We start from the raw sequence: 15209 nt of genomic DNA, 5'->3' as shown, positions 1-15209 counted from the left end.
GGGGTGGTGGTTTTGGGGTTATACCGGTGAAGCGGCAGCACTTCTAGAGTGTCATTTTAAAGCTCTCTGTCCCCAGATGCTACAGCCCAAAAAACGGCATGATTCGTTACTGGGGACCGGAGTTACAGCCTGGTAATAATTTGGGGGTTCGGGGTGCCCAAAACCCCCAGTTCCCCAAGTAGCTCCCCTCTGGCAATTACACCACCCCTTGTCCTCCCTAGGGGCTACCCATCCCCAAAAGAGCGGGTCTCTGGGGCAACCAGGGGCAAAGTTAGCGGGTGTCCTGCTGTTCTGTGCCTGACCGGGAGTTCCAGGAGCCCGGCCAGCCTGAGAGGGGTTATGTGGGTGTCCGTTGTGAGGCTGCTGACTGAGGGTTCCAGGAGCCCGGCCAGCCTAAGGGTTTTTCCGGTCAGATACCAGCTCTCCTCTGATAAAGTAGGAACACAAAAACAAGCACACACAGACTTCTAGAGATTGTGGTTGCTCTGTGGAGCCCAAATCCGCTGAGAAACAGGGGTGAGGTAGTAGGGGGGTAGGGGTTTAACCCTTGCACTCGGGTGCCTGTGACAAGTATAAAAGTTATTTTTAAAATTAAAGGGACATTAAACCCAAAACTGTGATTCAGCTAGAGCATACAATCGTAAACAACTTTCCAATTTGCTTCGTTCTCTTGGTATCCTTTGTTAAAAAGCTCAGAAGGTGGGAGCTATCTGCTGATTGGTGGCTGCACATATATGCTTCTTGTGATTGGCTTATAAATGTGATCAGCTAGCTCCCAGTAGTGCATTGCTGCTCCTTCAAAATAGGATACCAAGAGAATGAAGCAAAATTGATATTAGAAATATATTGGAAGTTGATTAAAATGGTATGTTCTGGAGAAAATGCTATCCCTTTAAGTACCACCATGACTGTATTGCGCCCTAGAGACCAAGGGGTCGATCCGATATAAAGCGTCGCCCGCAAAAGCCGGCGACGCCAATAATTGCGCAGATTTGGTATCCTATATACGGCGTAAGCTAGAAGTTACGCGCGTATATTTCTGCCGTCGCCCGCAGTTTTTTGGGCCATAGGCAGGTATACCAAACCCGCGCAGTTTGGTATCCAATATGCAGCGTAAGGACTTACGTGGCGAAAATGGAGAAAACTTACTCCATTTTCACCTCGCCACAAAAAGCAGCCGTAAGAAGCCTTACGCTGACTATTGGAGCCCCGTAACTCCCTAAACTAGCTGCTAAAATAAACCTAACACCTAACGCATGCGCAATGTCTATCTCCCTGTCAACCGCGATCTGCTAAAATAAACCTAACACCTAACGCATGCGCAATATCTATCTCCCTGTCAACCGCGATCCCCCCCCCCGAAATCCCTAATAAAGTTATTACCCCCTAAAACGCCGCTCCCGGACCCCGCCGCCATCTACATAAACTAACCCCCTACTGTGAGCCCCTAAAACCGCCGCCATCTACCTTATCTATCCCGTAATCTGACCCCTTGCACCGCCGCCACCTATATAAAAATGATTAACCCCTAATTTAATCTACCTACCCCGCCGCCAGCTATGTTATCTATATTAACCCTAAGTATATTATAGTTAATATAGTTATTACATTATATATGTTAACTATATTAACCCTAATTATATTAGGGTTAATATAGTTACTATAGTATTTATATTAACTATATTAACTCTATCTAACCCTAACACCCCTAACTATATTTATATTAAATTAATCTAATTAATTTATAAACTAAAATATTCCTATTTAAATCTAAATACTTACCTATAAAATAAACCCTAAGATAGCTACAATATAATTAATAATTACATTGTAGCTATGTTAGGGTTAATATTTATTTTACAGGTAAATAGTTAATTATTTTAACTAGGTATAATAGATATTAAATAGTTATTAACTATTTAATATCTACCTAGTTAAAATAATTACCCAATTACCTGTAAAATAAATCCTAACCTAAGTTACAAATACACCTACACTATCAATAAATTTAATAAACTACAAACATCTATCTAAAAATACAATTAAATTAACTAAACTAAATTACAAAAAAAAACAAACACTAAATTACAAAAAATAAAAAAAGATTACAAGATTTTTAAGCTAATTACACCTATTCTAAGCCCCCTAATAAAATAATAAACCCCCAAAATAAAAAAAATTCCCTGCCCTATTCTAAATTAAACAAATTTCAAAGCTCTTTACCTTACCAGCCCTTAAAAGGGCCTTTTGTGGGGCATGCCCCAAAGAATTCAGCTCTTTTGCATTCAACAAATACAATCCCCCCCCCATTACAACCCACCACCCACATACCCCTATTCTAAACCCACCCAAACCCCCCTTAAAAAATCCTAACACTACCCCCCTGAAGATCTCCCTACCTTGTCTTCACCACACCGGGCCGAACTCCTGATCCGATCCGGGCGATGTCGTCCTCCAAGCGGCAAAGAAGAAATCTTCCTCCGGCGATGTCATCCTCCAAGCGGCAAAGAAGAATTCTTCCTCCGGCGACGTCTTCCTCCAAGCGGCAGCAAAGTCTTCATTCTTCCGGCGGCATCTTCAATCTTCTTTCTTCGCTCCGCCGCCGCGGAGCATCCATCCCGGCCGATTGCTAAACTTGGAATGAGGTACCTTTAAATGACGTCATCCAAGATGGCGTCCGCCGAATTCCGATTGGCTGATAGGATTCTATCAGCCAATCGGAATTAAGTTAAAAAAATCTGATTGGCTGATTGAATCAGCCAATCAGATTCAAGTTCAATCCGATTGGCTGATCCAATCAGCCAATCAGATTGAGCTCGCATTCTATTGGCTGATCGGAACAGCCAATAGAATGCGAGCTCAATCTGATTGGCTGATTGGATCAGCCAATCGGATTGAACTTGAATCTGATTGGCTGATTCAATCAGCCAATCAGATTTTTTTAACTTAATTCCGATTGGCTGATAGAATCCTATCAGCCAATCGGAATTCGGCGGACGCCATCTTGGATGACGTCATTTAAAGGTACCTCATTCCAAGTTTAGCAATCGGCCGGGATGGATGCTCCGCGACGGCGGAGCGAAGAAAGAAGATTGAAGATGCCGCCGGAAGAATGAAGACTTTGCTGCCGCTTGGAGGAAGACGTCGCCGGAGGAAGAATTCTTCTTTGCCGCTTGGAGGATGACATCGCCGGAGGAAGATTTCTTCTTTGCCGCTTGGAGGACGACATCGCCCGGATCGGATCAGGAGTTCGGCCCGGTGTGGTGAAGACAAGGTAGGGAGATCTTCAGGGGGGTAGTGTTAGGATTTTTTAAGGGGGGTTTGGGTGGGTTTAGAATAGGGGTATGTGGGTGGTGGGTTGTAATGGGGGGGGGATTGTATTTGTTGAATGCAAAAGAGCTGAATTCTTTGGGGCATGCCCCACAAAAGGCCCTTTTAAGGGCTGGTAAGGTAAAGAGCTTTGAAATTTGTTTAATTTAGAATAGGGCAGGGAATTTTTTTTATTTTGGGGGTTTATTATTTTATTAGGGGGCTTAGAATAGGTGTAATTAGCTTAAAAATCTTGTAATCTTTTTTTATTTTTTGTAATTTAGTTTAGTTAATTTAATTGTATTTTTAGATAGATGTTTGTAGTTTATTAAATTTATTGATAGTGTAGGTGTATTTGTAACTTAGGTTAGGATTTATTTTACAGGTAATTGGGTAATTATTTTAACTAGGTAGATATTAAATAGTTAATAACTATTTAATATCTATTATACCTAGTTAAAATAATTAACTATTTACCTGTAAAATAAATATTAACCCTAACATAGCTACAATGTAATTATTAATTATATTGTAGCTATCTTAGGGTTTATTTTATAGGTAAGTATTTAGATTTAAATAGGAATATTTTAGTTTATAAATTAATTAGATTAATTTAATATAAATATAGTTAGGGGTGTTAGGGTTAGATAGAGTTAATATAGTTAATATAAATACTATAGTAACTATATTAACCCTAATATAATTAGGGTTAATATAGTTAATATATATAATGTAATAACTATATTAACTATAATATACTTAGGGTTAATATAGATAATATAGCTGGCGGCGGGGTAGGTAGATTAAATTAGGGGTTAATCATTTTAATAGAGATGGCGGCGGTGTAAGGGGCTTACATTAGGGGTTAATTTTAATATAGATGGCGGCGGTGTTAGGGGCTCACTTTAGGGGGTTATAGATATAATATAGCTGGCGGCGGGGTACGGGAGCGGCGGTTTAGGGGTTAATAACTTTATTAGGTTGCGGCGGGGTAAAGGAGCGGCGGTTTAGGGGTTAATAGCTTTTTTATTGTTAGGCTAGTGAGGGGGGATAGCGGATAGAGGGTTAGACAGTGCGGGCTATGTTAGGGAGGCGTGTTAGACTTGTCGGGCTATGTTAGGGAGGCGTGTTAGACAGTGCGGGCTATGTTAGGGAGGCGTGTTAGACAGTGCGGGTGTTTTAAACTTTAGTCAGGTTTTATAGGCGCCGGCAGATTCTAACGTGCCGCAAGTCACTGGCGACGCCAGAAATTTGTACTTACGCAGATTTCTGGACATCGCTGGTTTGTCAGACTTACGGCACGTTAGCATCTGACGGCGACTTATATGGGATGGCTCGAGTTGCGAGCTGAAACTGCGGGCGACGCCGGTCTCCTCGCTTGCGCCGCAAACTGCGATCTATATCGGATCGCGCCCCAAGCATAAGGTTTACTGCACTTACTCCATTGATTCCAGAAAATTGCTGGGAAATGTGAAGTACCAGAGAAACAAGTAGGGGCTGTCTGTAATTGGGTGATTTAAACAGTTGGATAATTGAAACTTTCTTCTAACTGGCAGCTTCTTCCTTCTCTTTCCTCATTTCTGCTATGTCCTTTGTTGGGTCATAATTCCCCCTAAGTCTTATCAAAACTGCAATAGAATTAAGGAGCAAAATGTTAAATTGGTAATACTAGAGCAATTGATAGGTCAATAATAAGAAGACAAATTGTTTTAGGAAAAGTGTCTTTTTTTTTTTTTTTTTTTTTACAAATTAATAAAATTAATTATTAATGCAAAGTTAAAAAAAAAAAAAAAAAGGTATATTCTGCCTGAATCATTAAAGAAAATTGTTGGGTTGAATGTCCCTTTAAGAGCAGATCTTTTGCAATTTTTTTTTAAACACAAGCTTATGATTCAACTTCCATTAGGAGAGCAATATCTGTATAGTTTACAGAGCAGTCGTCTTAATCACACATTACCCTAAATACACACATTATTTTTTTTCTTATGAATTCATGGAGAACACAGGACTGCGATAGAATTATGTGCTAATAACAAATGAACCTTCAAGCAGTAATAGATTATTTTTCCCAATGCATAGCTGAGTCTACATCAAAGTCAAACAAAACGTTATCACCACTTTATCTAAGCAGGTGCTGATTAATAAACTAGCTGCTTATTACACCAGTCAGGATTTGAAACTTGGCACAAATGAAATACAGCAGTGCTAATGAGGATTTATACATTTATTCTCTGGGTTTTGTTTGTTTCATTTAGTCTTTGTCTGTCTGGACCCTGGTTTCAAGTTGCACATGTTCATTATTTTGTGTGCAATTACAAATATACATATTCTTTCTTTTTTATTATTATTGTTGCTAATTTAAATGTTATAAATGTATTTCTTAAACTATTTAAATGGTTTAAATCATATCTGTCACTGCTATATCAATAGACAGTTCTTGTTTTTTGACAGACTTGCATTTTATCCAATCAGTGCCCTCTCATAAGTAGCTCCACGGGAGTGAGCACAATGTTATCTATATGGCACCAATGAACTAATGCTCTCTAGCTGTGAAAACTGCAAATGCATTGAAATTAGAGGTGGCCCTCAAGGTCTTAGTAATTAGCATTAGAGTGGTGTATTTAGGTTTTGTATGTAAAATGTTGTGTGTTTTTTTTTCTCTTCATAACAATTTAAAAGAAAATGGCTAGCAAAACACTTGCATACAGGTGGGTTGAATTGCATGCATCTCATATAATTTTCTCCCTGAGAGAAGGGGAGGGGAGGGGAGAAAAGGGAGTGAGTGGAAGGGAGGGAGAGAGAAGAGAAAAGTGGTGAGGGAGAGGAGAAAAGGGGGAGGGAAAGAAAGTGATAGAAGGGAGGGAGTTGAGAGAAAGAAGTGAGGAAGGAAGGGAAATAAATAAGGGAGGGAGTTGAGCGGGGGGGAGAGAGAGAGTGTGAGTGAGTTGAGGAAGGGAGTTGAGGGATGAAGGGAGGGAGAAAGGAATGGAGGGAAAGAAGAATACATTTTGAAAACAATCACTGCCCTTCACATGCAACAACATACATTTAATTACCATCATTTAAGTAATGAAACTTTTTAAGTGTCCGTTTACTATTTACTACATGGGTTCATGAATGCAGAGAAAGCTAGTTATTAGTAGCTAACATACATTAGTGCTGAGAGTTTATGATTAGACATCACAAGCTGATCTAAGCAGTGCACAGGCACATCCAGTCTGTTAGCTGCTAAGACCTGCAATAAGCACTGCGCTAGCAGACCCACCACAATGACAAGGGGAGGCAGCATATCGACACAAGGTCTTCTCCTCCAGCCTCACCTTGTAAGCATATCCCCGGGCAAGTTTCTTACCAAGAATGCTTCCACTGCAAAAATGCCGACTGCTCTAAATGAAGCAACGGTTTAAAGGAGCACTGCCTGTAAAGAGTGACCTTAATCAGCATGCGTGCCTTGTCTTCTCTGTAAAAGCCTGCACTTTTACAGAGAGAGGATAGGGCAGATGTGCTGCCCATCCCAAATCTGCTGCCCTAGGCACCGGCCTTGTTGGACTAGGCCATAATTACGCCCCTGTGTGATTGGCTAACTAGATGTGTTCAACTAGCTGCCAGTAGGGCAGTGATATTCCTTCAGCAAAGGATAACAAGAGAATGAAGCAAATTATATAATAGAAGTAACTTGGAAAGTTGTTTAAAAATTGTACGTTTCATCAAATCAAGAAAGAGAAAATGTTGGGGTTTCCTGTCCCTTTTTAAGGAAGTGTATCTATTTTATGGCTTAATATATAACTGCTTTTCTTTCTATTGATGAGACCTAGATGGTTTTTGTATGTTTTTGTAACTTATTTTTAGGAATGGGTGAAAACTTGGCATTCGCTATAGTAATGCTGAATATGGTTGTGGGCTGCAAGATACGGCTGTTTTATTAGTGTAAAAGTGCAATACACCAATATCTCTGGATATTCAGAATTTATATGTAGCATTTGTACACTTATAAATCCGGCACCGAAAATGGCTGAATGCTGCAGCCATATTCAGCATTTGTTTCTATAAAGAATGACTTTTTGATCATTCCTACTTGGTTTTTCTTCTGTAACCAAGTTTTATTAAAATGTCTGCTGATAGCATCTACTACGTAAAGAACCATTAATTAGCAAATGCATAATAATAATACAATGCAGTTACTGCCATTCCCCCCGTATCATGTGACAACTGTCAGCCAATCACAAAACTCATATATTCTTTGAATTTTTGCACATTCTCAGTCAGAGATGGTGCCTCAAAGTGTGCATATAAAAAGACTGCACATTTTCATAAAGGAAGTGAATTGAAAAGCTTTTAAAATCGCATGCTTTATCTGAAAGTTTAATTTTGAAAGCTTAAAAATGGCATTGTTTTGATATTACCGTCACTTTGTTGCATGACAATATTTCCATCATAAATCAATACAATTAATTTTGCAGTATAACAAGTGACAAACTTAAATTGTAATAAAGAAAAAAAAATGTTTTGTATCTCATGCCTTTGTCCCATTTCCAACCCCCTCTAACTCATGCACAATTTGGTCCCTGACCTGTCTACCCTGACTCTATCCCACACCAAATGGTCTATCACCCTTGACTATTCAATATGGTGTGTTTCTAAAACATTGTGATGTTCATATAGGACTGCCACACTGAAAATTAAGATAATAAAGCATAAATTTGTCCAGACAAAAAAACCCTATTAGTATCCCTATGGACCTGATACAGAATACTAAAGGTCCTTTTATTCCGTGCCTGAGGAAGTCTGTGTGTGCAGTTTTCCATTTTTTTTTATCTTATCTTCTTGTATAAAGTCAGTTTATATTTGTATATCTGCCTATTTGAAAGTAATGTGTAACCATAATTTATGCCATGGATGCGTATATTTTTTTTTATGGTTTTTTCTTTTCCCCTTCTCTTTTTTTCTCTTAGAGTTTGCCAGAAGAAAATACAAGATGCGTTTGCTTTGGCTCTGTGTTTTATTTTTACTGTCTTTTATGATACCTTCACATACTTTACATATTTGGGACGCCCCTTCAATTCTTTCTAGTTTGGTGAGTATCTGTTAGTAACTTGTTTCTATGTTGTGAAATCTTTTAAAGGTCTTTGTGTATTCACTTTCCATAACCTGTTTAACACAGATAATTTAATAGATGTTGAATTTAAAATCTTTCTGTGCAGAGCTAGATATACAAGGCAACCTGGGAACTTGGGCTCTACCAAAAAGAGGGGTTATAAAAAAATATATATATATATAAATCTAAATGCTATGAGCTCATTGGCCCAGGCACTTGACAAGTTGCCAGTAGGTACTAGGAAACATTTGGAAATAAGCTCATATATGTAACCTAAAGGTAGTTTTTTTTTTTTTTTTTTTTTTTTTTAATATAATTGTTAGTACAGTACTGTAATCAGAAATGTTAATTAAAATAAATATAAACTATTTGCATTTTAGAACACGCAAAAAACAACAAAGACACAGGCAGAGAAGATAGTTATTTTCAGGCGGAGAAAAATATACTAATTGTTGATCATTTTATTAAAAATAAAAAAAATAAAATTTTTATATATATATATATATATATATATATATATATATATATATATATATATATATATATATATATATATATATATATATATATATATATATATATATATATATATATATTTATATTTAGTTTGGATTTTGGGCATTTGTGCATGTATGTGTGTGTAGAGATAATATAGGTGCATGTGTGAGAGAGTGATTTTTTTATTTTTTTTTAACAAAAGGGGTTATACATGATATTAAAGGGACAGTCTACACCAGATTTGTATTGTTTAAAAAGATAATCCCTTTATTATACATTCCCTAGTTTTTGCATAACCAACACAGTTATATAAATACACTTAACCTCTGTGATTATATAAGCCGCTGCAAACTGCCCCCTTATTTCAGTTCTTTTGACAGACATCCATTTTAGCCAATCAGAGCTGGCTCACTGGAACTCCACATGCGTGAGCACAGTGTTATCCATATGACACACATGAACTAACACCCTCTAGTGGTGGAAAACAGTCAAAATGCTCTGAGAGAAGAGGCCACCATCAAGGGCTTAGAAAATAACATATGAACCTCCTAGGTTTAGCTTTCAACTAAGAATACCAAGAGAACAAAGCAAAATTGGTAATAAAAGTAAATTGGAAAATTTGTTTAAATTTACATTTTATCATGAAAGTTTATTTTGAACTAGACTGTCCCTTTTAACCTGCAATTTTTTTTTAGAACGTTATTGAGTAAACAAAACAAAAAAACGGCAACAACTTTTTTTTTTTTTTCCTTAAAACGTCTTGTGCTGCTGAAAAGCACCAGAGACAATACTGCATGTGCTACCTAGTGCCTTATAATACTGCATGTGCTACCTAGTGCCTTATAATACTGCATGTGCTACCTAGTGCCTTATAATACTGCATGTGCTACCTAGTGCCTTATAATACTGCATGTGCTACCTAGTGCCTTATAATACTGCATGTGCTACCTAGTGCCTTATAATACTGCATGTGCTACCTAGTGCCTTATAATACTGCATGTGCTACCTAGTGCCTTATAATACTGCATGTGCTACCTAGTTCCTTATAATACTGCATGTGCTACCTAGTGCCTTATAATACTGCATGTGCTACCTAGTGCCTTATAATACTGCATGTGCTACCTAGTTCCTTATAATAGTACATGTGCTACCTAGTGCCTTATAATACTACATGTGCTACCTAGTGCCTTATAATACTGCATGTGCTACCTAGTGCCTTATAATACTGCATGTGCTACCTAGTTCCTTATAATACTACATGTGCTACCTAGTTACTTATAATACTGCATGTGCTACCTAGTGCCTTATAATACTACATGTGCTATCTAGTGCCTTATAATACTGCATGTGCTACCTAGTGCCTTATAATACTGCATGTGCTACCTAGTTCCTTATAATACTACATGTGCTACCTAGTTACTTATAATACTGCATGTGCTACCTAGTTACTTATAATACTGCATGTGCTACCTAGTGCCTTATAATACTACATGTGCTACCTAGTTACTTATAATACTGCATGTGCTACCTAGTGCCTTATAATACTACATGTGCTACCTAGTGCCTTATAATACTACATGTGCTACCTAGTGCCTTATAATACTGCATGTGCTACCTAGTGCCTTATAATACTGCATGTGCTACCTAGTGCCTTATAATACTGCATGTGCTACCTAGTTCCTTATAATACTACATGTGCTACCTAGTGCCTTATAATACTACATGTGCTACCTAGTGCCTTATTCTCTCCCCTGCCTGTGAGTGTGCCCATGACAATGACTTGCCTATATGCATTGTGAGGGAAAGCGATGGAACATTTTGCCATTTTCTAACCAAAAAAAAAAAGAACTTGAGCAAGGTGTGTTTTTGTAGCTATTTATGCTTGTTTAATGCAGGTTAACTAAAATAAAAACTTTTATATCCCTTCTCTCTCTGTGCAAGGGAGCACCACTAGAATACACTCCCTATATAAAACAGTCCACTTCCCTATACAAAAAGGAAAAATTAGAAATAAAACCAGACATCGATTCCCCACAGGCTTAGAAATAGAGGGACAGAACCATATCTTATAATACTGCATGTGCTACCTAGTTCCTTATAATACTGCATGTGCTACCTAGTGCCTTATAATACTACATGTGCTACCTAGTGCCTTATAATACTACATGTGCTACCTAGTGCCTTATAATACTGCATGTGCTACCTAGTGCCTTATAATACTGCATGTGCTACCTAGTGCCTTATAATACTGCATGTGCTACCTAGTGCCTTATAATACTGCATGTGCTACCTAGTGCCTTATAATACTGCATGTGCTACCTAGTGCCTTATAATACTGCATGTGCTACCTAGTTCCTTATAATAGTACATGTGCTACCTAGTGCCTTATAATACTACATGTGCTACCTAGTGCCTTATAATTCTGCATGTGCTACCTAGTGCCTTATAATACTGCATGTGCTACCTAGTTCCTTATAATACTACATGTGCTACCTAGTTACTTATAATACTGCATGTGCTACCTAGTGCCTTATAATACTACATGTGCTACCTAGTGCCTTATAATACTACATGTGCTACCTAGTGCCTTATAATACTGCATGTGCTACCTAGTTCCTTATAATACTACATGTGCTACCTAGTTACTTATAATACTGCATGTGCTACCTAGTTACTTATAATACTGCATGTGCTACCTAGTGCCTTATAATACTACATGTGCTACCTAGTGCCTTATAATACTACATGTGCTACCTAGTGCCTTATAATACTACATGTGCTACCTAGTGCCTTATAATACTACATGTGCTACCTAGTGCCTTATAATACTACATGTGCTACCTAGTTCCTTATAATACTACATGTGCTACCTAGTGCCTTATAATACTACATGTGCTACCTAGTGCCTTATTCTCTCCCCTGCCTGTGAGTGTGCCCATGACAATGACTTGCCTATATGCATTGTGAGGGAAAGCGATGGAACATTTTGCCATTTTCTAACCAAAAAAAAAAAGAACTTGAGCAAGGTGTGTTTTTGTAGCTATTTATGCTTGTTTAATGCAGGTTAACTAAGATAAAAACTTTTATATCCCTTCTCTCTCTGTGCAAGGGAGCACCACTAGAATACACTCCCTATATAAAACAGTCCACTTCCCTATACAAAAAGGAAAAATTAGAAATAAAACCAGACATCGATTCCCCACAGGCTTAGAAATAGAGGGACAGAACCATGCGACAAAATACGTTGCGGGGCAATGAAGTCTATATAACTTCTATAAACTGGGACAACCTGTAAGTGAAAAATCCCTGCCAAGTCTCTAGAACAGCTTGCAGTCAGCCCCTGGGGGCTCCTTTTGTTCTATACAGCGAGACTAATTTACCATAACAAAACATACATTATAAACCTTTAGTCTGATGTAAACATTATGCATTAATTCACCCTAGCTTAATAAAAAAAAAAAAAACCTTAAAGTAGTTAAATACATAGGTAAAGTACCACTTCAGAGCACCAAGCAGGAGGTTTCTGGGGACCCAATCAGGATCAGTAGTTTCCAGGAGGTTTCAATGTTTGCCACTAAGGGACAGGAGTTACCTGTGTGTTTAACCTTTTTTAGCGCGTTAAACTGATGGTAAACTTTGGACAGTAAGACAAAAATGGCACACTCTAAAGAATTACTGTCCCTTTAATTGAAAAATATAAAAGCCCAATTTGTGTGCTGTTATAGCTAAAATTGAATTTTTATATATGTGCAGCCTTTTGCTTTTAACGTTTTATTCAATGAAATTGCTAATCTGAAAAAATTCCATGATATGATTTAAACCAATACGTCTTTAGTCCTCTCGAAATTCACATTTCTCCATATTAGGTAATACTGTTGTATGAAACATTACTGTTGACGTATGTTTTGTCTTTAGCTTTTGTGTAATAAAAAAAAAGCTGAGATGTGGAATCTTATTGTACCATATCTATATTTAAAAAAACAAACAAAAAATCAACAAACTGTATTGGACTTTGGTTTCACATAACCTACAATAGCAACTGGTCACAGCATTAGATACAGATGTTTGATTATTTGTGTTTCTTTATAACCTGGAGAACAATTTAGTGTTCCAATATATATTGAATCCCAAAAAATCATTTAATAGGGTATTTAGTCTTACACTAGGAAATCTTGCTGCCCTAGGCACCAACTTAGTTGGCCTAGAATTTAAAAAGATCTTAAGTGCCTCTCAGCTGTAACTCTATGTAAGGTAAGTCTCTCTTAAAGGGACAGTCTACACCATAATTTTTATTGTTTAAAAGATAGATAATCCCTTTATTACCCATTCCCCAGTTTTGCATAACATAGTTATATTAAAGTGAAGGTAAAGTATACCGAATCGCTGTGTGTCATGAAAATACTTTAAAAAGTAACTTAACTTTCATAATTTTTTTTTTTTTTTTAAACATCTTATAAATCCTACTTTTGGTAACTTTCAAGCCGCTAAACTTGTCCCCCGTTCCTCCGCCTGCATGCATTTTTTTTTTGATGTGCTGTGACGAATACCGCTAGATCAAATTCATTGGTCCCCCAATGGCGTGTCTCTAACTGGTCTATCTGCGCCCCCGGGTTGAAGTGCACATGCGGCTATCGCAGAATTTTCTCCGTATGTGTAGATGCACATTCACGATAGCCGCGTGCAAAAATAATTTGTATGTGATCAAACCAAGTTACAAGCAGAGAGGGTGCTATTGTGCATGTGCAAAAAATAGTCTGCACGACCGCGAGCACAGCTCCATACGTATACAGCGGGTGGGACCGCTCTTACGTATTAGACTACAGAAGCAGGAAGCTAGCAGGGGGCAGAGGAACATTACAAACGGTAGGAAAGGGATCTACCCATTTGATCCCTATAAATGTTATCCTGTATACCAACTATGTTTATAGCGCTGCGGAATATGTTGGCGCTCTACTAATAATAATAAATATTTTTCAATTGCACACTATTATAAAGAAAAGTAAATTAGTGACTATATAGTTTTAGATTAGGTGAATGCATAGCATTCGCGTTTATTAAAATTTACTTTCACTTTAATATACTTTTAACCTCTGATTATTTTATATCTAAGCCTCTGCAGACTGCCCCCCATATTTCAGTTCTTTTTACAGACTTGCATTTTAGCCAATCAGTGATGACTCCCAGGTAACTCCACTGGCATGAGCACAATGTTATGTATATGGCACACATGAACTAACACCCTCTAGTTGTGAAAAAAAGACAAAATGCATTCAGATAAGAGGTGGCCTTCAAGGGCTAGGTAATTAGCATATGAACCCCCAAAGTTTAGCTTTCAACAAATAATACTAAGAGAAAAAGCAAAATTGATGATAAAAGTAGATTGGAAAGTTGTTTACAATGACATGCCCTATCTGAAATATGAAATTTTTATTTTTGACTAGACTGTCCCTTTAAGAGAAGTTAGTCTATGTGTAATGGTATATATTCCTTCTCCTATAAATCCCACATTATGATTATTTCTCCATTTGATTATTATTCTGAGTTTGGGTGCATAAGAAAGTAACTATACACATAGTACTAAGACTTATAGTGGTTGCTGCAGGAGGTGGCAAATGATTCAGTGAATTCACGGTCTTCAAGTGCCCAGCTGCTTCAGATGTTGGCAGTATGCCATATAAGCACTCTCATACAGACTGTGTATGAGTGTAGGTTATTAAAGGGACGTAGAATGTTTCCTGGAAATCTTAAAGGGACAGCAAACTTACAATTAATATTTCCCTGAGAAACGTTATATGCAGGAGGTCATTTATATTTGACCTCAGATAAATTGACAAGATAAAAAAAAACTCAAGGCTTTGCCCTGAATTGTCTACATAATTGTTGAGGGAAAAAATATTTCAGTTTGTTTGAACTTTGTACTGAACAGTGGCTGGATTTGTTTGTTAAAATGCCATAAGATTTGTTTAGGGGTTTTTTTTCCTCCCACCCACAGAAAATAAGAGTAATTAAATGTGGTTTTTTTTGTTACATAAAAGTTTAAAAATAAACTTTAATGGTGCAGCCAGAGCATGCAATTTTATGAAGCTTTTCAATGTACTTCTTTTATCAAATTTCCTTTGTTCTTTTGGCATCCTTTGTTGAAAAGAATGCCTAGGTAGGCTAGGAAGCAGCAATATGCACACACACACATGCCTCTTGTCATTGTCTCACAACATGGGTGGTTCCATTAGTAGATTGCTGCTCTTGAGAGGACTTTAACTGACATAGCTATATGCAAAAGGATTAGGAAGTACAATGATAAAATGAG

General features: G+C 37.5%; 1 protein-coding gene across 1 annotated transcript in view; it reads left to right on the top strand.

Moving 5' to 3' along the window:
- LOC128655987 (adhesion G protein-coupled receptor F5-like) overlaps positions 1 to 15209 on the top strand; it is a 194214-nt gene that overhangs the window by 19346 nt on the left and 159659 nt on the right. The window contains exon 2 of the mRNA XM_053709613.1: positions 8262 to 8383. Coding sequence (XP_053565588.1) covers positions 8285 to 8383 — 99 coding nt within the window. The 5' untranslated portion in view covers positions 8262 to 8284. The remainder of the gene's footprint in view (positions 1 to 8261; positions 8384 to 15209) is intronic.

The sequence above is a fragment of the Bombina bombina genome, chromosome 4 (assembly GCF_027579735.1).
Source record: "Bombina bombina isolate aBomBom1 chromosome 4, aBomBom1.pri, whole genome shotgun sequence".
Taxonomy (NCBI): Eukaryota; Metazoa; Chordata; class Amphibia; order Anura; family Bombinatoridae; genus Bombina; species Bombina bombina.
This window is presented reverse-complemented; position numbering and strand designations above follow the sequence as displayed.